At 42.0% G+C, this 23305-nt stretch overlaps 1 protein-coding gene across 14 annotated transcripts in view; it reads right to left on the bottom strand.

Annotated features, from left to right (window-relative positions):
- LOC138761991 (low-density lipoprotein receptor-related protein 1-like) overlaps positions 1-23305 on the bottom strand; it is a 1165126-nt gene that overhangs the window by 160420 nt on the left and 981401 nt on the right. For all 14 annotated transcript variants that reach the window (XR_011356692.1, XM_069935089.1, XM_069935091.1 and 11 more), the window contains 3 exons: positions 15330-15517; positions 13711-13916; positions 10670-10858 (listed from right to left, as the gene is read on the bottom strand). Coding sequence is in view for 13 of the 14 variants with exons in the window: in XM_069935089.1 (XP_069791190.1) it covers positions 10670-10858; positions 13711-13916; positions 15330-15517 (583 nt within the window). In the remaining variant the exon portion in view is untranslated. The remainder of the gene's footprint in view (positions 1-10669; positions 10859-13710; positions 13917-15329; positions 15518-23305) is intronic.

The raw sequence follows: 23305 nt of genomic DNA, 5'->3' as shown, positions 1-23305 counted from the left end.
CACTTTAAGTAATCCCTATGCCATAGGTGCTCTGTGATTAGTAAGGGATTGCTTAAGGTGGATGTGGATGCAAAGAAAAACATTTGAAAACCACTGTTATAGTCATCCCTAATTGATTGGTTATGTGCACAGTTTCATAACTCCAAAGGAAATAGGTCAATGACAATTTTCCTCAAGCAAAATATTTCAGTAACAATTGGGTCCAGAGCAGTGGTTCTCAACCTTCCCTTCCCACTCATATCCACCTTAAGCAATCCCTTACTAATCACAGAGCACCAATGGCACTTAAAGTGGTGTGTGAGTGGAAATAAAATGGGTGAAAACCACTGATTTAGGGTTTTGTTTGGGGGGGGAGTGGTGATAGGGGTTATATTTGGAAATATGTATCAATTATTGATTCACATTTAATATATGTATCTGTGGTGGTAATTTTGATACTGTTTGTTGATAAAATCAAAATAAAATATTTTTTAAAAATTTGCACAGGCAAGGCTTCATAACTCTTCCTCTGTACATTGACGACTACATTGATGCTGCCTCCTGCATCCCAACTTCAAATTTACTTGGTCCATCTCTAACGACACTGTCTCTTTTCTTGATCTCCCTGTATCCATTTTAGGATATCAACTCTTGACAGACGTTTTCTACAGACCCACCAATTACCACTTATTACCTCAACTACACTTCTTCATACTCTGTGCCCTGTAAGGATTCTAACCCTTTCTAACAATTCCTCTGTCTCAGTTGGATTTTTTCCCACGACGAGGTCTGCCACTCCAGATCATTCAAGGTGCCCTCCTTCTTCTAAACACACTGTTTCTCCTCTACCACCATCAATGCAGCCCTTATCTGCATCTCCTCCATTTCCTGAACATCTCCCCTGGCCTCCTCTGCCCTTTGACAACGACAGGATTTCCCTTGTCCTCACCTACCACCCCACCAGTCTCCACATTCAACCTATTGTCCTCCACAATTTTCATCATGTCCAACATGATCCCACGATCAGACACATCTTCCCCTCTCCATCTTCCATTGGGACTGTTCAATCTTTGACTCCCACGTCCATTCTCAAGAAGTCCAACAGTTGCACCCACATCTCCCTCACCACCATTCGGGGCCCCAAACTGTTCTTCCAATTGAAGCAACACTTCATTTGTGAATCTACTGCATCTGGTGCTGCTGTTGTGACCTTCTATATTTTGGACAGAATGGATGCAGACTAGATGATTGCTTCAATGATCACCCTCTCTCTCTGTACACAGCTTTGACAGGGATCTCCCAGTGTCCAACCATTTAAATTCTGTGCCCAACTGCCATGGTGACAATTCTGTCCATGGTCTCATGTACTGTCAAACCAAGATCACCTGTAAATTAAAGCAGCAACACCCAATATTCCAACCAGATGGGACTGACATCAATTTTTTCAGTTTCCATTAGGCCACTTCCCTGCATCTCTATTTTCCCCATTTCTTTGTTTCCTTTCCTGACTGCTCCCACCCTCTTTCCTCTCCATTCCGAGAGCTATCCCCTCCCACTGTTACTTCTCAGCTTTTTTTCCCTAATTTTTTTCCCAACCAATCGTGTCTGGTTCAATCTCTTACTCAAGATCCACAAGTCCCCTCCCTCCTATATACACTTAAGACCTCTTGCTTGTGGGTCTGTGCTCCTCCCTGCTGCTCCACCATTTTATTCAGGCATCTGCTTGTTTTTTGCTCATCCCTTGATGAAGGGTTCAGACCTGAAACATTGGTCATGTATCTTTATTTTTGCTACAAAAAGAACACTACATGATTTGCTGAATTTCTCTAGCATTTTTGTGTAAATTACAATCACAGCATTCTTTACGTAGCAGATTTTATTGTTTAAATCCAGCTGTAAATCACTAGCTAGTAACAAAGTCAAGGCTCACCAGCAAGCATGTAATATCACAATGAAGGGGTATTTCATCTAGAACAGCAATTTATTTCTGAACATCACTTCCCTGCATTAATCATATATTCAGTCTTTGTCTTGAACATGCTAATCTACTGAGCCTCCAGGGCCATTTTGGTGAGTAACCACCTTGGTGATCACCTGCTGTACTTCTACTCCTGGAGTACAAGCAAAGACTGAAGACCACAGCACCAGATGTGAGATGGCAAAGGTATGGTCGAGTGAGGCGGAGGAGTGTATGCAGGACTGCTTTGAATTGGTGGGCTGGAACATATTCATCCATAGACTGTGTGGCCAGGCACAATTCCAATGCTATCTGTAAATTTGCCGATGACACCACAATTGTTGGCAGAATCACAAATGGCAATGAGGAAGCATCCAGGAGGGAGATAGATCAGCTCATTGAATGGTGTAATGAACACAACCTTGTACTCAACATCAGCAAAACCAAGGAGATTATTGTGAACTTCAGAAGGAAGCCAGGGATACATCGAGGGCTCAGTAGTGGAGATTGTCAAGAACCTCAAATTCTTGGGTGCCACCATCTCTGAGGATCTGTCCTTGAGCCTCCACATTGATGCAATAATGAAGAAAGCTCACCAGCAGTTATATTTTGTGAGGTGTCTGAGGTGATTCAGTATGTTACTGAAGACTCTTGTAAACTTCTACAGGTGTACCGTGGAGAGCATTCTGGCTGGTTGCATCGCTGCCTGGTATGGCGGCTCCAACTCTCTGGTCAAGAATAAACTCCAGAGAAAATTCATCACCCTCCTGGTGATGCACTCTCTTTCCATCTTAGTTCTAAATGGTTTATCTCTATTTTGGAGATTTTTAAAGAAAGGGTGAATGTGGTGATACACCACTAGCCTACTGCAGGGGGCGATCTCTATACCTGCAGGAAGATCACTGGAGGACAGACCACACCTGGACAGCTGTAAATTAGCCGACCTGAATAGACCGAACTCCACCCAGCCAGCTGTCAATCAAATGCCCAGGATATAATACTGAGCTGGCACCTCCCGAGCCAGTCACTCAGGAGTCACCAGTACAGTTACCACTGTAGCAGAGACTTTTAACTGAATAAAGCCTGTTGTGTAGTCTTTCTCGAGTTTTGTGTCTGGTTTCTGCTGCAGCAGTGCATAACAATTTATTCATTTAAAAATTGAGACCTGCTATGGAAAAGCTCCTCACTGTCGGGAGCCTGGAGATCAACCCTCACCCCTCCGGAACCCCAAGCACTCTTCAAAATCTGGAGGCACGCTGTCAAGGCAGTCATGCAGGCACACTCTGATGTGGTGAACTTGGATCAGAAGGAACTCGTGGTGTTCCTCACGAAGTTGGGTCCCCATGCCTTCCAGGCTCTCAAAGACTGCACAGAGTACCTGGAAGTGATGGCTACCCTGGAGGCCATGTGCAAGCCCCAAATGAATGTGGTCTATGCCAGATACCTCCTGAGTATTCGAGCCCAGCAGCCAGGTGAGATAGCTGAAGCCTACCTGGGAGCCCTGCGTGAGCTAGCTCATCCATGTCTGGGGTGAATGAAGAGGAAGTTGAGAGATTGGTAAGAGATACCTGTGTTTGAGGTCTGCGCTCGAGAGCAGCCCACCAGAAGTTACTAGAAAACATCTACTCCCTGACCCAAATTGTAGAGGTTGTCCGCTCCTTGGAGGCTGCAGCCTTCCATGCCGAAGCCTTTGAATCCTGACTTCCCCAATCCTCCGCATGGACAGCCCAGACAGCAGTCCAGACTCAGGGACCACTGGTAGATGAATGCTTTCCTGCCGCAGGCGCCCCATGCCCGTGAAAATACCGTGGGTCCCAGCGTGGGTCAGATTGACGATCGCGCCAAAACTGTCTGGCAAGAAACCAGTTCTGTTCACGATGTGGCAAGAAAGAAAGGCCACTATGCAAAAGTCTGCCTTTCGAAGCCCGCCGGCAGCTCAGTGGCCCTCTACAATCACCTCACTACCTCCACCTGACACCGCCACATGCGAGGGCAGGGTGCCACCATGACTCACCCAGTGACTTGCGTCCTCCTCGCCAGCCCCACTGGGTAATACCACTGCATGCTCACCACAAGCACCACCTTACCCAAAGCCTTGCCAGACAACACCAGCGAAGACTTCACTTCCGCCGCCACAGATGACGTCATTTTTCCGACTCAATGCGCAATGAAGTCACCTCCCCCTGAGCAGGCAGTACGACTGACAGGTAGAGCCAGTCATGCCACCACCACGCATCCCCACAGGGTGCTGCCAATTTGCGTCAACCAAGCACCACCGCCATCTTGGGCCTATCAGGCCAATCCAGTGCACAATCCTATCTCCCACCCAGAACAGGGTGACGACGACGACGACAATGACGATGTTCTCAACATGGTTGCTGACCTGCCTGCCCTCCCAATACACCCTAAGCCGACGGATGCCATTGACCACCACTCACCTCAACCGTCAGGGTGCAGTGACTCGGATCCCAAGATGGTCCTAGCGGACACTACAGTAATGAGAGACATCCTACACAGCCTTGGGCGCTCCATGATGGATATCGCTATGAATGGTCAGGTAACAAAATGTCTATTTGACAGTGGCAGCACCGAGAGCTTCATACACCTGAACGTGGCCCGAACCTTGAGACTTAAAATCTACCCCACGAGCTTTGCTATCGCTTTTTCCAACCAGGACCATTCCATAAAGACCCTCAGGCACTGCTCCATCGATCTGACTGTGGGGGGGGGGGAGACATACAACGGGTTCAGGCTCCTGGTCATGCCCAAACTCTGTGCCCCGGTCCTCCTAGACTTGGATTCTCAGTGCCACCTACAAAGCATCACCCTCGCTTTTGGTGGGCCCCTACCCACAGTCAAGCTCCACAGCATGCCGTCTGACTACCCTCACCCTACCTGCGGCCTCTCCACATTGCGCATCATCCCTCCCGCCCTCTTCTCCTATCTCACGCCAGACTGCAAACCGATAGCAGCCAGAAGCAGGCGCTATTGCACAGCCGATAGAGAATTCATGAAAGCAGAGGGTGTCATAGGAACCAGCACCAGCCTATGGAGAGCCCAAGTCCTGGTGGTTAAAGGTGACAACAAACCAAGAATGGTTATAGATTATAGTCAGACCATTAACCAGTACACACAGCTGGATGCCTACCCCTTACCCAGAATAGCCCACATGGTCAATGAGATAGCCCACGACAGGGTCTTCTCCACAATCAACCTGAAGTCGGCCTATCACCAGCTCCCGATCCACATGTGGGACAAGCCCTACACCACCCTCGAGGCAGACAGGCATCTCTACCAGTTCCGTCGAGTTCCGTTCGGGTTCACTAACAGGGTCTCTGTCTTCCAGCGCGAAATGGACCACATGGTAGACCGGCACAAGCTGAGAGTTACCTACCCAAATCTGGACAATGTCACCATCTGTTGCCACAACAAGCAAGACCACGATGCCAACCTGGAGAGATTTCTCCGGATGGCTGAAGAGCTGAACCTCACTTATAACAAAGAGAAATGTGTGTTCAACCCCATCCGCCTCACTATCCTGGGGTACATCATGGCACATGGTGTCATCGGCCCCTGTCCAGAATGCATGCACCCATTAATGGAGCTGCCCCTCCTACACATGCTCAAGGCCCTCCGCTGGTGCCTCGGCCTCTTTTCTTACTACTCCCAGTGGGTTCCCCCCTGCTCAGACAAAGTCTGCCCACAGGCCACCACCTTTGCCTTCCCACCCGAGGCATAGGCAGCCTTTACCCGCATCAAGCAGGATATCGCAGATACCACAATGCATACAGTGGATGAGGACTCTCCATTCCAGGTGGAGTGCGATGCCTCCATTGTGGCTCATTCTGCCACCCTCAACCAGGAGGGGTGACCCATCGCCTTCTCAAGAACCCTCCATGGTTCAAAGTTTGGGCACTCCGCCATTGAAAATAAGGCCCAAGCAATCGTGGAAGCAATCCACCACTGGTGCTGCTACCTGGCAGGCAAGATCAGAAACGACAAGGTCTTGTGCTGGAGAGTCGAGCTAGCAACGTTCAGCTATAACAGCCAGTACCGACCGGGGAAGTTCAATGACTTCCTCAATGCCCTATTCTGGACCTGCAAGTCGGCCCAGGCTGACCAGCTGCAGGCACTCCATGAATCGCTCTGCCACCCAGGTGTCACATGCCACTACCATTTCATCAAGTCCCAGAACCTCCCATACACCGTCCAGGAAGTCCGGACCATGACTGAGGCATGCCAGGTCTGCACAGAATGCAAGCCTCGCTTCTTCTGCCCACCTCAGGCCCACGTAATGAAGGCCACCCAGCCCTTTGAACACCTCAGTATTGACTTCAAGGGCCCCCTGCCTTCTACGAACCCAACATCTACTTCCTCAGTGATAGATGAGTACTCCCATTTTCCCTTCGCCATCCCATGCCCAGACATCTCCACATCCACTGTCATCAGGGCACTGACACAGATCTTTACTCTGTTCATCCACAGTGAGCAGGGGTCCAGCTTCATAAGTGAGGAGCTACACCAGTACCTGACAGCAAGGTGCATCGCAACAAGTCGCATGACTAGTTACAACCCGAGGGGCAATGGGCAGGCGGAGCACGAAAGCAGAGTGATCTGGAAGGCAATCCTGGCCCTTAAGTCAGAAGGCTGGTCCGTGGACTACTGACAGGACGCCCTCCACGCCATCAGGTCGATCCTTTGCACAGCTACCAAAGAGACCTCTCACGAATGCCTGTTTTCATTCCCCAGGAAATCGGCAACTGGAATCTCCCTCTCAGCATGGCTCTTGTCCCCAGGACCGGTGCTCTTGTGTAAACACGCACAGGCCCACAAGGCCGACTCCCTGGTCAAGTAGGTGTTTCTCCTACGTGCCAACCACAACTACTCCACGTCAGTTACCCCAATGGCTGGGAGGACACTGTCTCAACCAGGGATCTGTCCCCAGCGGGAGCACCCATCTCAACATAGCAGCCTCCTCTGCCCCAGGACCATGATGACAACCTGGAGAGATTTCTTGCCAATCCAGGCTGCCCCAGCCACCCCTCTGTGCTGTGCCATGCCAACTGTCCCAGCGCCAGCTCTAGCTGCCCTGTATAGCCCTCAGACACCCAGCATGCCCTCACCGACCTTTGACCAGGAGCCAACCCTGCAACGGTCACAGAGACTCCGACGGCCACTGGACTGTCTAAACCTGTAAAGACACATATAGCACCTAAGAATGTTGCTAAACTCCCCCCTGCCACAGGACAATTTTTAAAGAAGGGGGTGAATGTGGTGATACACCACTAGCCTACTCCATGGGGCGATCTCTGTACCTGTAGGAAAATCACTGGAGGACAGACCACATCTGGCCAGCTGTCAATCAACCACCCGGTATATAATCCTGAGCTGGCCCCTCCCAAGCCAGTAACTCAGGAGTCACCAGTACAGCTACCACTGCAGCAGAGACTTTTAACCTAATAAAGCCTGTTGTATAGTCTTTCTCGAGTTTTGTGTCTGCTTACTGCTGCAGCAGTGCATAACAGTAATTGCTGGTTCTAACTACCCCTGCCTAGGGAGATTCCATCCTAGTATCTACCCAGTCACGACCTGTCAGAATACATTATACTTCAATTAGATCAGCTCCTCTTCTTCAGATGAACCTTCACCACACTCCTTCGATCACAAGTGTACCCATCCTTCGGTAGTAAGACTAGACTGTACCTATTGTTTTCCAGATACAGTCTTTATAGAGTCCTATGTAATTGGAGCAAGTAATTTCCATGCTTATAATGAAATAAACTAGCTATAAAGACCAAAATATCATTTGCCATTCTAATTGTTTGTGAACTTACATGTTAACTCTTGGAGTTTCATGTGACACCCAAATTCCTATGAACACTACCACCATTCATTCTGTTAACATAAAAAAAATGCATTTTCTCCACTTGTTTCTATATTATACCAATTCAACCCCTTTATGGGAGGGACATAATAGGAAACTATTTTTGACATGATAATGAAAAGAACAATTATTATAATAAAAAAACAATGTTGGAGAAACTCAGCAGGCCAAACAGGATACTCTGTAACAAAGATAAAGACACTTGGGAGTGTGGAACGAGCTTTCAGTTGAAGTGGAGAATGCAGACTCAATATTCACATTTAAGGAAAGAAAATTGGACAGGTACATGGATGGGAAGTGTATGGAGGGCTACGTGCCTATCAGTGTGACTAGGTAGAATAATAGTTTGGCACAAATTCGAAGGCCAAAGGGCCATATTCTGAGCTGTAATCTCCTATGTTCCTATATATAACCAACGTTTCGAATCTGAGCCCTTCATCAACATATGAGTAAAATGTAGGCAGGCAGGAGAGCAGGGGAGGAACACAAGCTGACAGGCAAGGGGTAATAGGTGGATAAAGGAGGGAGGGCACAACAACAATCAGGGGAGAGGGAAGGGGTTGCAGAGCTGAAGGAAAAATGGACAAAGTGATAAGGAAGGGAGAGAGAAGTCGACATTAACGCCAACTGGTTGTAGAGTGCCCATACTCCAGTGTATGGGGGGCCTCGGTTTAACAGTGCATGGGGATATGGACAGACATGTCATTTTCTTTCTCCTCACAATTATTATAATGCTGTGAAGTATTTAATCACAAAATGTTTCAATGCAGAAGGATGCCTTTCCGATTCATACGTTTCTGTTAGCCCTTGGAACAAGCAGTCCAATTTAATATCATATTCCAGATTTTACACTTAATTGCAACTTAATTACTTTTGAGTATAAATCTAATTGTTTTTTGAGTTTTTCTGAAGTTCTCTTTTTCCATTTACCTTACAGGTACAATGCAAGATCATAACAAACCTTTATGTGGAAAAAAAAGTCTCATCATTTTCCTTTTTATACATTTGCCAATTATTTAAATCTATGACATCTGGTTATCAGTCTTTTGGCTAAAATAATTTTTTTTTTCCTATTTGCTCTTTTAAAACATATCATTATTTTGCATAACATAATTTGGTATTCCTTTAAGTTAAACTAGTGAACTTTTGCTCGACTCTTTCTTTAACAAGTATCCTTTCCGAGGAGGTTAGGGCAGACCTATTGAGGCTGTTACAAATGGAGTGCCACAGGGATCATCATCAATTGTTAGCTCAATTGTTCTTCATCATTTATATCAATGAGATGGGTGAGAATATATGAGACATGGTTAGTGAGTTTGCGGTTGCTGTCAATATTGGTAGTATAGTGGACAATGAGAAAGATTACCTCAGATTCCAGTGGGATTTTGAACAACTGAGTCAATTAGCCAAAGGACGGCAAATGGAGTATAATTCAGATCAGTGTGAAAGTGTTTCATTTGGTCAAACCAGGGCTGGACTAACACAGCAAATGATGAGACCCAACGGAGTACTGTAGAACAGGGAGACCAAGGGATACATGTATAGACATTTCTGAAAGTGGTAACGCAGATACACAGGTTTGTCGCGGCCCATGCGTGGAGACATGGATTGGCCCACAAAATTGCCGACAAACGCAACAAACACGTGGATTTGAGGGTGACACTGGCCATTGTCCCAGGTGGGAATGTCGGCCAATCCCCGGCCAGCACTCCGATGATACAGGGCCTTGATGTCAGTGCCTGGCCATGGCAATAAACTAGTCTCATTTTCCAAGGCTTTGGTGTCCATGTTGTTCTTCTCAACACTTGCATAGTGCAAATGCTACAAGGTGGTGAAAAATGGCATTTATGATATTTGCCTTCTTCGGTCAGGATTGCAGGACTTGGGATGTCATCTAACATTTGTACAAGACTTTACCGCAAGGAACTTAAGCCTAACCATAGGCAGCAACAAAACTTCTGCCACAAGAAAATAAAGATTTGAATATTTCAAAAAGCAGAAAATATGCTCCTTCGACACCTTCAAATATTTCTCAATATATAAGCCCTCAGCACTAACAATTCCAAGAAAATAATACCATTTGGATGATGATTCATTTTGTTTCACATCTCAGTCTGCTTCCACACTCCTTGCATTTTTCTCATGGGGCATATTTAATATAACACAGAAAATGACAATCCCTTTTACAAAACCAAAAGAAAAGCAAATATCCTGAAACCAGTCACTGGAAGATTTAACCCCATATTTCTCTTTGGTCAAAACACAACATTTCCACAATTCTATCTTCTGTACAGAACATTTACTCAAAGCCAACCTTATTAAAATATTGTCTGTGTTATATTAGCGAATGTCAAACACCTTTTGGATTCCTGAAATAGCAACAGCAAATGAGTCACTGGATAAAAGTAGCTGTTATTAAAGGGAGGTGACTGTCAAGTGCACACATATCACAGACATTAAAGGTGAATTATAAAAGCATTGTTATAAAATTCAAATGAAGTCAGTAAAAACTGTATTTGATCCAAAACTTGAATAAAGTCATGTTAGAGCACTCCACAAAGATGCTGTTCATTCAATGGGACAGCAGTCATTATAAGTCATGTGTCCCCTGTAAATTCTTTAGATTACATTTAGCTGACTGTAGACACTTTGTGGGGTTATTGTGATGAGTTATTGTCTAATTTTTAAACTACAATATCACACTCACCTTTTTCCTTCAATTATAAAATTCCCTCCTTGCAATTTGATTGCTTATAAAGTGATTTCTTAGACATAATCACACAAATTGTCTAATTAAGTGGATGACATGATCAGATCATGAACACTAAGAGGATGTCATGAGTGATTACCGTCTGGTTGTCTGTAAGGATGATACACATGGATATCCATTATTAGATGCCAAGAGCTAATTAGAGAAATCTTGTTCAAGCCAGTGGTTTTGTGAGCTCGGTTGACTGACTTAGTTTTCCAATCTGTCCAGTAGATGTAGTCTTCAAATAAAGTCACTGCCAATACATGTGGGATCTCTTGATTATGAACTGCAATTAGATATGGTTATATTAAGGCAAGATCTCATTTAGTAAAAGCCATCAGGCAAAACTCACACATAACATCTGAATATGGCAGCCCCCAGTTTTCCCTGGATTTTCTTTATCACTTTACAGAAGTAGAACAAAGTATAAACCTTTGTCGCTTGTGATTTTGTAGCTTGGTGCAACAGGTGACAGCAAGAGATGATATTGAGATTCTTCCCCAAAACATTTTAAAATCTTTTACTTTTAATTGAAATCCTTATGTAATACCTGCCAAACTCTCAAATCTTTACAAAAAAAAATAAAGGACCGCGTTAATATACTGAGTATGCTCAATTGAAATTTTATTTGTCTTTGTTTCACTCTCTTGGATGTAATTTGGTCGGATGCAGTTCTAAAATACTGGCAGTCCCTTCATCAAATGGACATTCTAATTCAAAAGAAAGCATTAACTATCAAGGCTAAACCCAATTCTGTCCTCAATCAATACTTGTAGAGATGTACATCAATGAGAAATCTTAGTGTAATCTGACAGCACTTCTGTTTTATTTGTGGAGTGAAATGGAGTCCTATTAAAGCTGTCTGATTGAGTTCAGCTCATTCACCACAGATTAGAAACAGAATCTTACTGTAAGTAGAATTCAATGTTTTACAAATATTGAATTTACCCATCAATGTATCACGGGATCAATGGAAAAAAAATAGTGTGTACATTTCGACAACTGCAAGGATCATACTGAGCGAGAATCATTTTGCATTTACTTTTCTTCCTTCTCTCGACTTCCTTTGAATAAGTTTGTGGTATTATCAGTCACTAATGTTTGTTACCTTCCATGTGTGACCATGGATTAACACAAAATAAAGAAAACAACATCAACTTTTGATGTGTTATAGCTCGTAATGAAAACAAACAAATGTTTGGCTATGGAATCTAAAACATAAATCCTATCATTTTAAGAATTTGCTTTCAGTATCTTGAAAATTGCCTTAACAAAGACACAAAAGTCATCTAGCCATCCTATTTTCAATTAAACATTTTGCAGCAAATATTAATAAAAGGATACATTTTAATTCCACCTTGCAATATCAAGCAAGCCCTTGAGCACTCCATTAAATCTGACAATTTGATTCCTTACAAGTACCAACCCGTCTTAAATGTCTCAACATAAAACAGAGCAGACAACTATAAAGTACAGAATATAATTTATTATGATTTTAATGACTTTCTCTTCTGAATTATTACAAAATGTGGTGCATATTGCAATTTTTATGCATATATATGAGAGTGGTGTTAATATTATGTCAGTCATCACAAATAAATAATGGGAAATGCCAAATAATAAAAGACTTAAAAATGCTGCAAAATTTGCAATCAACTCATGGTCATTGTCAAAGAGACAACTTCAGGGGATCAACCATCAGTAGAACTGTGAAACCTGTTTCCTTTTTAAGATCATGGTGATGTTACACCTTTTTTTAAAAATCTGCACTTGAAGCTGGAGGATTCAATTAAAAAAAAAGGCATTTTTAAATATCAACCATTTATAGCCCGGTGAAATTTTCTATCCACCACATTACATTCAAGAGAGAGAGAGAACATGGATTTTCTTCCTGCAATTCACTATCTGATAAATCTCCAATCTTGACAGGGGCAACAAGGGCTCAGTGAGCTTCCCCCATGAAATGAGGACTAAAAAAAACCAAACAATCGGAAGTCATCTCAATCGACATTTTCTTTGAAAATGATAATTTTTAAAGCTGGAATCAAAATTTAATACAGGAGCTCATTCCCAATCTATATTTTTTTACTAATAACATTTCCTGAAATTCAGTAGAAAAACTATCAAACAACTGCAAGTATATTAAAAAAAATTCCTGGCCTGACACTTTTCACTCAACTTCACATACAATTCTCTCTCACAACTACTGCTGTGCACTGTTCTGAAATCAAAAACTGATGCCAGAATCCAGGGGAATTACTTTAATCCCCAACGTTACCTATCTCCCCTACCTTCCAATGACAGACTTCCACAGAATATATTACTGAAGAATCAAAAACTGCCAAAAAAATCAGCAATAGTTTTCCCCTTACTTGTGAAACAAGCCACACATTTTGAATGAACAATCCTTTAAAATATTTTAATACTTCCACATGATGATTTGCAAAAACATTGCATGTGAAATTGGAAGTATTTTCACTTGAAAATAAAGCCATACATATTTTTTTTCTACTGTATAATCAATCAGTTCATAGACGGTATCAGCATTTCAGATAATACTATTGTAAATGCCAGATTATTGCAATTTCTTTATCAAAGCTTGAGCACACAGATTTAAATCTTTAAGATCAGCAATTATGTTCATGAGCACAGAATGAAATGGGTGTCAAACTAATCATTTTTAACTGTTGTCCCTCACTTGGTTGTCCCTCAGATTGAACTCCTGACTTGCGGATGAAACTAAATCAATAAGAGAGGCAGGAATCAGGCATTTGGGGAAGAGTATGCAATTAGCAATGTTTGTGATCATGACCGAAAAGAATGGTTTCAACTTTCAAAATATTTCTTTTAAGAAAATTTGGATGTTGGCAATTTGAGTATAATGGTATTAATACTGCTTTTTTGATGATGTTATTAGTTCACTTCATATAAAGGGCATACCAGTATTTATCAGTATTTTCACTTCAACGAAGATTTAAATGGAAAAAAATAATCAGTCCATTGTAAGGGCAAACTTCAAAACTTCAAAACAAACAATTTTCTATTGCTTTTTTTGAAGTTATTTCCCACAATCTGCTGATTTAAATTTCAGCACATAAATAAAAGTTCAAAATGGGAAAGAAAAATAGCCTTACCTACCTCTATGTCTATTGGATCCATCCAGGTCAGCAAACTCTATGTAACCTTGCTGATCATCAGCCCAATACAGCCTGTTATTCACATAATCCAGACAGATGCCACTTGGCTTTAAGATTTTTGTGTTTATTACAATGCTTTGATTTGCTCCATCCATGCCTGCACGCCCAATATGAGGATCTTCACCATGATCAGCCCAATATAAATATCTGAGCAAAAAATATTTATTAAAAAAAAAACTGTTATAAGAATCAGTTACAAATGCAGTGACAGAAACGATTGGAAAAACTCAGCACTTCAAAGAGGACCCTTAATTTTGCTGTATCAATTGATTCCATGAAAAGCAGCTTCACTCAGTAAGTAGTTAAAACTTGGAATATCAAACCTCATGGATTAGTTGAGTCATCAAGAAGATGGACATCATGGAGAAAGGAACAAAAGAACAAGTTGATAGTATGACATCAGTTAAAACCGATGGTGAAAACCCCTATTACGTGCTCCAAAATTCAATGTAATTCTAATCCTACTAAAAAATCCTTAACCCTACCATACACATATACTGCTGCTATCTGGGCCTCTGAATGTTGCTGCTGGACAGTAATTATGATTTCATACATTTTCATAGGGTATGTGAAAATGGGAACTTAATGGACCCACTCTCCATGCCAGATGTCTGCCTAGTAATACAGATGACTCTGCATTGCAGGGAAATCATGTTTCTAAAATCAACGGACAAGATTACAATTCTTTGCATTGTAAAGCTGCATCATCTGCACATGGCAGTGATTTGTGAATTCTAGTAGGGTGAATTTCAGTTATCCAAATTGATTGTGTATGCTATCACTCCCTTATCCCAGCCCCTACCCACATCAAATCTTAAAGTTTACTTCCTTGATGCCAATCTAAAGTTTTATTGAAATAATTGATCATCCTCGCCTCATTAATTTGACAGATTTAGCAGTATGGAGCCAGTAGAGGGTACAAACAGTACTGCTGAAGGAGGGAAGTATGTCTAACAGTGACTTTGGGATTTCCACATGAATTGACAGATGCAGAAATAGCAAAGTGGTTTTCAACCATTGATTAATTATGGTGAAAGTTTATACCACTGCTGATTTTACATCCCCAAATTATAAAGCAAAATATTGTTCACTTAAAATTTCACCTATTGGGATTTAGAAAAAAAAATCAAGCAAGAGAAGAAAGGTTGTTTATCTTACTGGATAAAAACAATATCAAATAGAAAAAAATGAAATACACATTGAACTTGAACTATTGTTGTTATCGAGCTGGATAAATAATTCAGATACGAACTAAAACTGCCCCCTCAATGTGCCATTGGTTAGGAAAATGTTAAAATGTATCATTACCATTTTCATGGCTGCACTTCCATGAGATAGATATCTCAGATAATTTAAAATTTGCATGATTCAAGTGCTGATCAAAAATTTTAGCCATTAAACTCCTCAAAAAAGAAACAAAGCCAATCTTAAGGAGTCTTTGTTTTATTCATTAGTTGTTATATTTTCATGTGGAGTAAAAAAATAAGATGTCCCTTAGGTCAGAATTGGATGCAACTCAGTCAATATAAGTAGATATTTTGCATAAGATTAAGCTCATACCCAATGCGAGGATCTATCACAAGATGCTTCAAAGTCTTGAGCCCTGTGTTGACAAGGACTGTCTGATAAAGTCCATTAAGTTTAGAAACTTCAATGGTCAGCTTGGTTTTGTCATACCAATACAGATTCTTTCCAATCCAGTCAACTGCCAATCCTTCTGGAATGGCTTGTCCTGTATGCTGGACAACCTGGCAAAAGTAAAATGACGCGTTAATATTGACCAAATTGACTTCTCCAGATAGGTAACTTTAAATAAAAGAGCAAACTAGAATCACTATTGCAATAAAGATCTATAGTCTCGGAACTAGGTTTTGATCGGAAGCAGATCCAAATGGAACATTTTAGTTGAGCTCCAACATTTTGATATGAAAATTTTTGAAATGAGTGTCAAAATAGACCTGCTTTCAAAATTTAGTCCCCCAAGACTGGAAGTCAAGAATTTAAAAAAAAAGTTGAACATTGAGATGCATTCAGGATTTGTGAGACCACACTGAAAGTATTATGCACAATTTTTGTCACCAGTTAGAGGCAAGTTGTCACTAAGTTGGAAATGGAGCAGAAGGATGTTACTGGGAAAGAAAGTTTGAGTTACAAGATGAAGCAGGATAAACTGAGGTGTTTCTCTCTGAAGCATAGAAGGATGATGGGGGATATGATAGAGATATAGATCCAAAATGACATAAATAAGGTCAATAGACAACTTATTTTTTACAAATCTAAGAGAACTTAAAACTAAAGGGCATAAATGAGATGTATTAAAAGTGACACAGGTAGGTATGAGGAACAAAATGCCCAAAGAAATTGTAGATTAGATCCACAAATAAAGATAACTTTTATGCTATTTATTGGTCAATAGATTGCAGTTTTTGTCAAGTTGCATTGTTAAAGTTCCACTGATTAAGGTTTCTCTTTGTAAATTGGCAACAATACCACTTTACACGTCTGTTTGAGGCAGGTTAATTTTTAAAGTAAAATAAAATGCAATGGACATGTGGATATTAGATTTTAGATGATGCGAGTTATTATTCAAGTTTAGTTTTCAATATTCAAATAATTTAACCCTTTGATATATTTGGACAAATAGCTTTTTGAAAGCTTGATGTTGAAATGAGATTTTTTTTCTGTGGACAAGACAGAATTACTACTTATTGGCAGTGTGGAAAAAATATCTGTACACAGTGTATACATGCAAACAAATAAAGAACTGTAAACAGATAAAAATGTAAACAAACTGAATTTGCAATGCAGAGAATAAACAAAATCAATAAAGTGCCGAAGTAAGAGTCCTTAAATTAGTTCCTGATTGAGTTTGTTTTGGAGGAGTCTGATGGTGGAGGGGTTGCAGTTGTTTCTGAATTGGGAGGTATGAGTCTTGTGGCACCTACATCTCTTTCCTCATGGCAGCATTGCTTGGTGGTGTGGATCTTTGATGATTGCTGCTGCTCTCTCTGGCTCTCTCTGGCGGCACCATTCCCTATAGATGTTCTCGATAGCAGGAAGGGTTTTGTCTATGATGTCCTGGGCTGTATCTATTCCCTTTTGGAGGGCTTTATGCTCAAGAATTTTGGTGTCCCCCTATTAGACCATCGTGCAACTAGTCACCACATTTTCCACCATTCATCTGTAGAAATTTGCCAGGATTTCTGGTGTCATACCAAACCTCTGCAACTCCTGAGGAAGTAAAGGTGCTGACAAGCTTCAGAATGCCATTAGTATTTTAGGTCCAGGAAAGATCCTCTGAGATAGTGACTTCCAAGAACTTAAATTTGCTCACCCTGTCCACCTCTGATCTCCTAATGATCACTGGTTTGTACACCTCTGGCTTTCCCTACCTGAAGTCAACAATCAGCTCCTTACTTTTGGTGACATTGAGTGCAAGGTTGTTGTTGGTGCACCCTTCAGCCAAGTTTTCAATCTTCCTCCTGAATGTTGACTTATCATCTTTCTTTATACAACCCATTACCGTTGTAAATTTACAAAGGAAATTTGTAAATGGTGCTATTGTCATACTGAGCCACACAGCAATATGTGTAAAGTAAGTAGAACGCAGCCCTGTGGAACTCTAGTACTGATGGAGATTATGGAGAGATGTTCTTCAGAATCCTCACTGATTGTGGTCCAGACATGAGGAAATCCATGATCCAATTACACAGTGGGGTGTTGAGTTTCAGGTCATGGAATGTGCTGATCACTTTTGAGGGGACGATAGCATTAAATTTCAAACTAGTTGATAAAGAATATCCTGATGAATGGATCTTTACTGTTCAGATGTTCCAGGGTTTCATGTAGAGCCAGTGAGATGGCACCCACCATAGACCTGTTGCTACAATAGGCAAATTTGAATGTATCTGTGACACTGCTCAGACAGGAGCTGATATGTTTCAACACCACCCTTTCAAAACACTTCATCACTGTTGATGTAAGTGCTTCTGGCCAATATTTATGCCTCTCCTCATGTTATAGCCTTCTGTCACATGTTTTTATGTATTTCTATCCATATAAATACATTTTAAGATTCTGATAGGACATATTATTACACTGAGATAATTTCACAAAAACATTGTTTTGTCCCCTTGTATATAACCAAATAGAGATAATTTAAGGCAATATAATATGAAAATCAAGAAAACATTTTTCACCCAGAGAACAGTGAGTATTTGGAAATTATTGACTGAAAAGGTCTGAGGGCAAAAACTCTCTCTGCATTTAACAAATACACAATGTTCCATATAAAGCACAAGAACTGATCAGTGCGATCAGGCTGAGGACCTCTTTTCTGTTTGTATAGACCCAGAGGGTTGATCTTCTGTGTTGTCAACTTCTATGATTTACAAACAGTAATGAACTGTTAAATAGCACTGCATCCCCAAAGCTAGTATAGAGGATGCCTGCATGAAAGAAAAAGTATCCCATTTTCTGGAAAGGGGCCAAAGCACAAAGGAAGGAAACTGAAATACATTATGTTCAGTGCACTAAAATAGTGATCCTTTCAGGCCTAATATCACATCATGTTTCCTGTAAAAAAAAGGCAAGTTGGTTGAAATCCAAAGTGAAGGAGTGGAAAGGTGATTTGCACCCAAAAATGTGATGAAATTAGATTCTTTGCGATTTCTGATAGAACCTTACACAAAATTATGCTTTTGATGGCAGTCACACTGCATTAATACATATTTTAAATGGCAGTGCAACCGGAGCTCCTAATGGTGTGGACCAGGGAAGGTGGGGAGTGGAAAGATATTGCTGATCTGCAGAGTTCTACTGCCTGGGGGTCCTAATGCTGATGACTCTGTACGGGCTTTAAACGGCCTGTTAAAAGGAGCCAACAGTTCTTTTTTTGAAAACCTGCAACCATGGAGATCTGTGCACAAGATTGTGGCACCTGTGCTGGGCAGCTTACCACGAGGGATTGCAGAATCTAAAGGAGCAGTGGACTAGCGCAGAGCACCAGAAACAGGGAGAACAACCCCCTTTGAGAAGGAGAATCATGGGAGATAACACTCTTGGGAATGGACCATCACAGCAGACCAGTGAGAGCCGAGGTGGCTGAAGGACCCACACAGGATGTGGACTATTGAAGACTTGTGGTCGAAGGACTCTCACAGGACACTCGCCACCTGCGGTCGCAGGACCCAGACAAACTGCAGACAGAGCTGGAGACTTGTTCATGGGAACCACGTATCAGAATGATGATTCGAGAGGGTGCTGAGGTCAAGAATGACTCCTGAAGGGACCCAGGGTCTGATGTCTTCCTGATTGTACTGGAGGGTTGGATCTGGAGCTCAGGTTGCCTATGGATTAAACAGGTTTCTGAGGTCGCAGAGGCTGTAGGAGCACTGGAAGTGAATCCATGGTCACTCAATGTCTTTGAGAGAATTCCCTTTTGCTTCCTTTCTTTATTGTTAGGGGTGCTGAACAGTGCTCATGGCAACTCTTTCTTTGCCTTATGGCAGATAAAAGTTGAAGTATATCATGCACATTTCATTTTTAGATACTGTTACATGATAATAAAGAGAAACTTGAACCTTGAGGCTGCCTCAGAGGAAACACGGTCTTCAGGGGAGAAGGTAGAAACATACTTAAATGCTGGAGGAACTCACCTGGTTTTTTTCAGTATCTATAGGAGACAAAGATATATTGCTGCTGTTTTGGTCCTGAGCCCTTCAAGGAATAAGTAGAACAAGCCAGAAGCAGGAAATCTCAGAAAGTCAATGGGGGAGGAATCCTTACCAACAGAAGGTGTTAATTGGGCATGATCAGGGACGAGGTAAGAATTTAACATGTTTGTGGTAAAGGAGACGGAATGGAGAGACAGTTGGGAAAAGGCAAAGGGGGAAGAAAGGGTGGAGGGTTTAACAAAACTCTAATATTAATGCCGTCCTGTTGGAGGGTGCCCATTGGAAGAGTTGTTCCTCCAATTTATGGGTGGTCTCAGTCTGGCAGGGCATGAGACCATGGACAGATATGTCAGCAAGGGAATGGGATGGAGCATTGAAATGGATGGCCACTGACAGTTCCACAATCACAGCATATGAAGACTTTTGTGTTACACTCAGTTTAGGGGAGAAGTATACAGGTCCCACATTCACTCAAAGGAACATTTGAGTTCATCAATAAATGGTAGGACAGAGCTCCAATGTTCTTGGAATCCTCATTGACAAGAGGTGACTTGTCCATACCAGTCTCCTTTAAAAAAATGAGACACCCACAGAATGGAACAGTGCAGAAAGAAATTAAATGTCCTGCTTGGTTACACTCAAGCAAGGTTTTTTTTACTTGTAGTATTCAATGTAGGAGTGTACATCTTATGTCAAGCATGAAGTGCTTCAAGCAAGGTGATTCATTTGAAGTCATAGAGATGTTGCACAAATCCAATTCAAAAGTGGAGCAAGGATTTATTCATTCAGTTATTCAGATGCCCTCCATTCTGGAATGGAATGGAGGACCATCGCCTTCCCAAGATCGTGTTCTATGGCGAGCTATCCACTGGCCACTGAGACAGAGGTACACCAAAGAAGAGGTACAAGGACTGCTTAAAGAAATCTCTTGGTGTCTACCACATTGACCACCACCAGTAGGCTGATATCGCCTCCAACCATGCATCTTGGCGCCTCACAGTTTGGTGGGCAGCAACCTCTTTGAAGAAGACCGCAGAGCCCACCTCACTGACAAAAGACAAAGGAGGAAAAACCCAACACCCAACCCCAACCAACCAATTTTCCCTTGCAACCGTGCCTGCCTGTCCCGCATCGGACTTGTCAGTCACCAACGAGACTGCAGCATACCCCTCCATAAATCTTCATCCGCGAAGCCAAGCCAAAGAAAAAGAAGAAGTATTCAGATGTGGGATTTTCATGCATTATCTTAGATAAGAATGTACAACATGCAGCTAGCAAAAGTGAAAACTCCAAGTGTTAATGAAAGACCACGTGTATGAAGTCAACAGTTGCCTATTATTAGAACCCAGAAATGCTGGCAAATCCCATTTCCTAAGACCCTGCTCATTTCTCCTTGAAGCTACAGTACATATTTTTATTAAGTTACATCATTTCTTTACAAGTACACTACTTGAGTTATGCGGGGTGTTAGCAGAAATTTGTCATGTGTACATGCACGCTCATGTGTGCATGGGGCTGTGCATGCAAAATCAACCAAATTGCAAAAACCCCTGCTCTATGAATGTGGAAATTCCCAACACAATATATATAGAGGCCATGGTCATTAGAATTTCGTTGAATATTTTAATTCTCCCCCAGAGTACTAATCAACCTCTCCAACAAAAATGTTAATTTATTTGGCTTGCATCTGTCTTCTCTTCCAAGATCCTCTTGCTCCAAGAAGTCTATGTCTCCTATCCAGCATCAACTCTATTGCCATACAATGTTCTTTTCTAAAAGATGTATCATGTGATTCTAAATTGACATCCTCTAATATTTTAAATATTCTGGGGTATTGCTGATCTACAGTACAACTGGACTCTCTGCAAACCAGGTGCTGAATAAACATAAGGATGCTATAGGATGATACAACATTGTGGGCCAAGGAGGTTGTACTATGCTGCATTGTTCTATATTGGTCTTATTGCCTCACTATCATTTATCAACTGGATTGATCACAAAAAGAATAAATTAACTGAAATAATTCTGTTAAACAGGAAAGTTTGCAGATACTATGATTGCTGTGCAATACACTAAACTGCCTGAGAAACTTAGCAGGTCACACAACACAGCAGTTTACTTTTTTAAGATTCCACCCAATCTTCTGTGCAAATGTACAGGAAAAGTCTATCCAGTGCCTTGAGCCTGTACTATTCTATAAGATCACAGCAGACATGATACGTCGGTAGGTCAAGGAGCACGTAGTGTAGAGGAAACATAGAGGTTGCAGAAGGACTTAGACAGATTAGTCGAATGACAGGAAGTATATGGTCATGCACTTTTGTAAAAAAAATAGTCTGCCTGGTTATATTTTTTTTTAAATGGGGAGAAAATTGAAAATACCCCAATGGAAAGGGATCAGGGAGCCCTTGTGCAGGATAGTCTGAAGGTAAACTTGCATGTTGAGACTATGGTGAAAAAGATAAATGCAATGCTGGCATTCGTTTCAAGAGAAATAGAATAAATGATGTTGAAGCTTTATATGACACTGGTGAGACCTCACTTGGTGAATTATGAGCAGTTTTAGGCTCTTCATTTAAGAAAAAAATGTGTTGACATTGGAGAGGGCTTAAAGGAAATTCACTTGATGATACCAGGAATGAAAGGGTTATCATATGAGAAGCTCTTGGACTGTATTAGTTGGAATTTAGGAGAATGAGGTGGGATCGTATTGAAGCATTTAGAATATTGAAAGATGTGAACAGAGTAGATGAAGAATAGTTGATTCCCATGGTGGGAGAGTCCCAGACAAGAGGGTACAATTTCAGGATTGAAGGGTGTCTGCTTAGAACAGAGATACATAGGAATTTCTTCAGCCAGTGGGTGATAAATCTATGGAATGTGATGCCACAGGCAGTTGTGGAAGCCAGGTCATTAAGTGTATTTAAGACAGGGATTGACAGGTTCTTGATTAGCCAGGGAATCAAAGGTTATGGGGAGAAAGCCAGGCAGTGGGGCTGAATGGGGAAATAGATCAGCTCATGATTAAATGGCAAGGAAGACTTAATGGGCTGAATAGCCTATTTATGTTCCTATATCCTATGGTCTTATGTGTAATTTCAACACTCATTCTCTAACAATTCATTTCTGTTAATTTTGGAAATCCAACTCTTTGGCTTGGCTTCGCGGACGAAGATTTATGGAGGGGTAATGTCTAGGTCAGCTGCAGGCTCGTTTGTGGCTGACAAGTCCGATGTGGGACAGGCAGACACGGTTGCAGCAGTTGCAAGGGAAAATTGGTTGGTTGAGGTTGGGTTTTTCCTCCTTTGTCTTTTGTCAGTGAGGTGGGCTCTGGGGTCTTCTTCAAAGGAGGTTGCTGCCCGCCGAACTGTGAGGCGCCAAGATGCACGGTTGGAGGCGAGATCAGCCCACTGGCGGTGGTCAATGTGGCAGGCACCAAGAGATTTCTTTAGGCAGTCCTTGTACCTCTTCTTTGGTGCACCTCTGTCTTGGTGGCCAGTGGAGAGCTCGCCATATAACACGATCTTGGGAAGGCAATGGTCCTCCATTCTGGAGATGTGACCTACCCAGCGCAGTTGGATCTTCAGCAGCGTGATTCGATGCTGTCGGCCTCTGGCATCTCGAGTACTTCGATGTTGGAGATGAAGTCGCTCCAATGAATGTTGAGGATGGAGCGGAGACAACGCTGGTGGAAGCATTCTAGGAGCCTTAGGTGATGCCAGTAGAGGACCCATGATTCGGAGCCGAACAGGAGTGTGGGTATGACAACGGTTCTGTATACGCTAATCTTTGTGAGGTTTTTCAGTTGGTTGTTTTTCCAGATTCTTTTGTGTAGTCTTCCAAAGGTGCTATTTGCCTTGG

The sequence above is a fragment of the Narcine bancroftii genome, chromosome 4 (assembly GCF_036971445.1).
Source record: "Narcine bancroftii isolate sNarBan1 chromosome 4, sNarBan1.hap1, whole genome shotgun sequence".
In the NCBI taxonomy this organism is placed as follows: domain Eukaryota; kingdom Metazoa; phylum Chordata; class Chondrichthyes; order Torpediniformes; family Narcinidae; genus Narcine; species Narcine bancroftii.
This window is presented reverse-complemented; position numbering and strand designations above follow the sequence as displayed.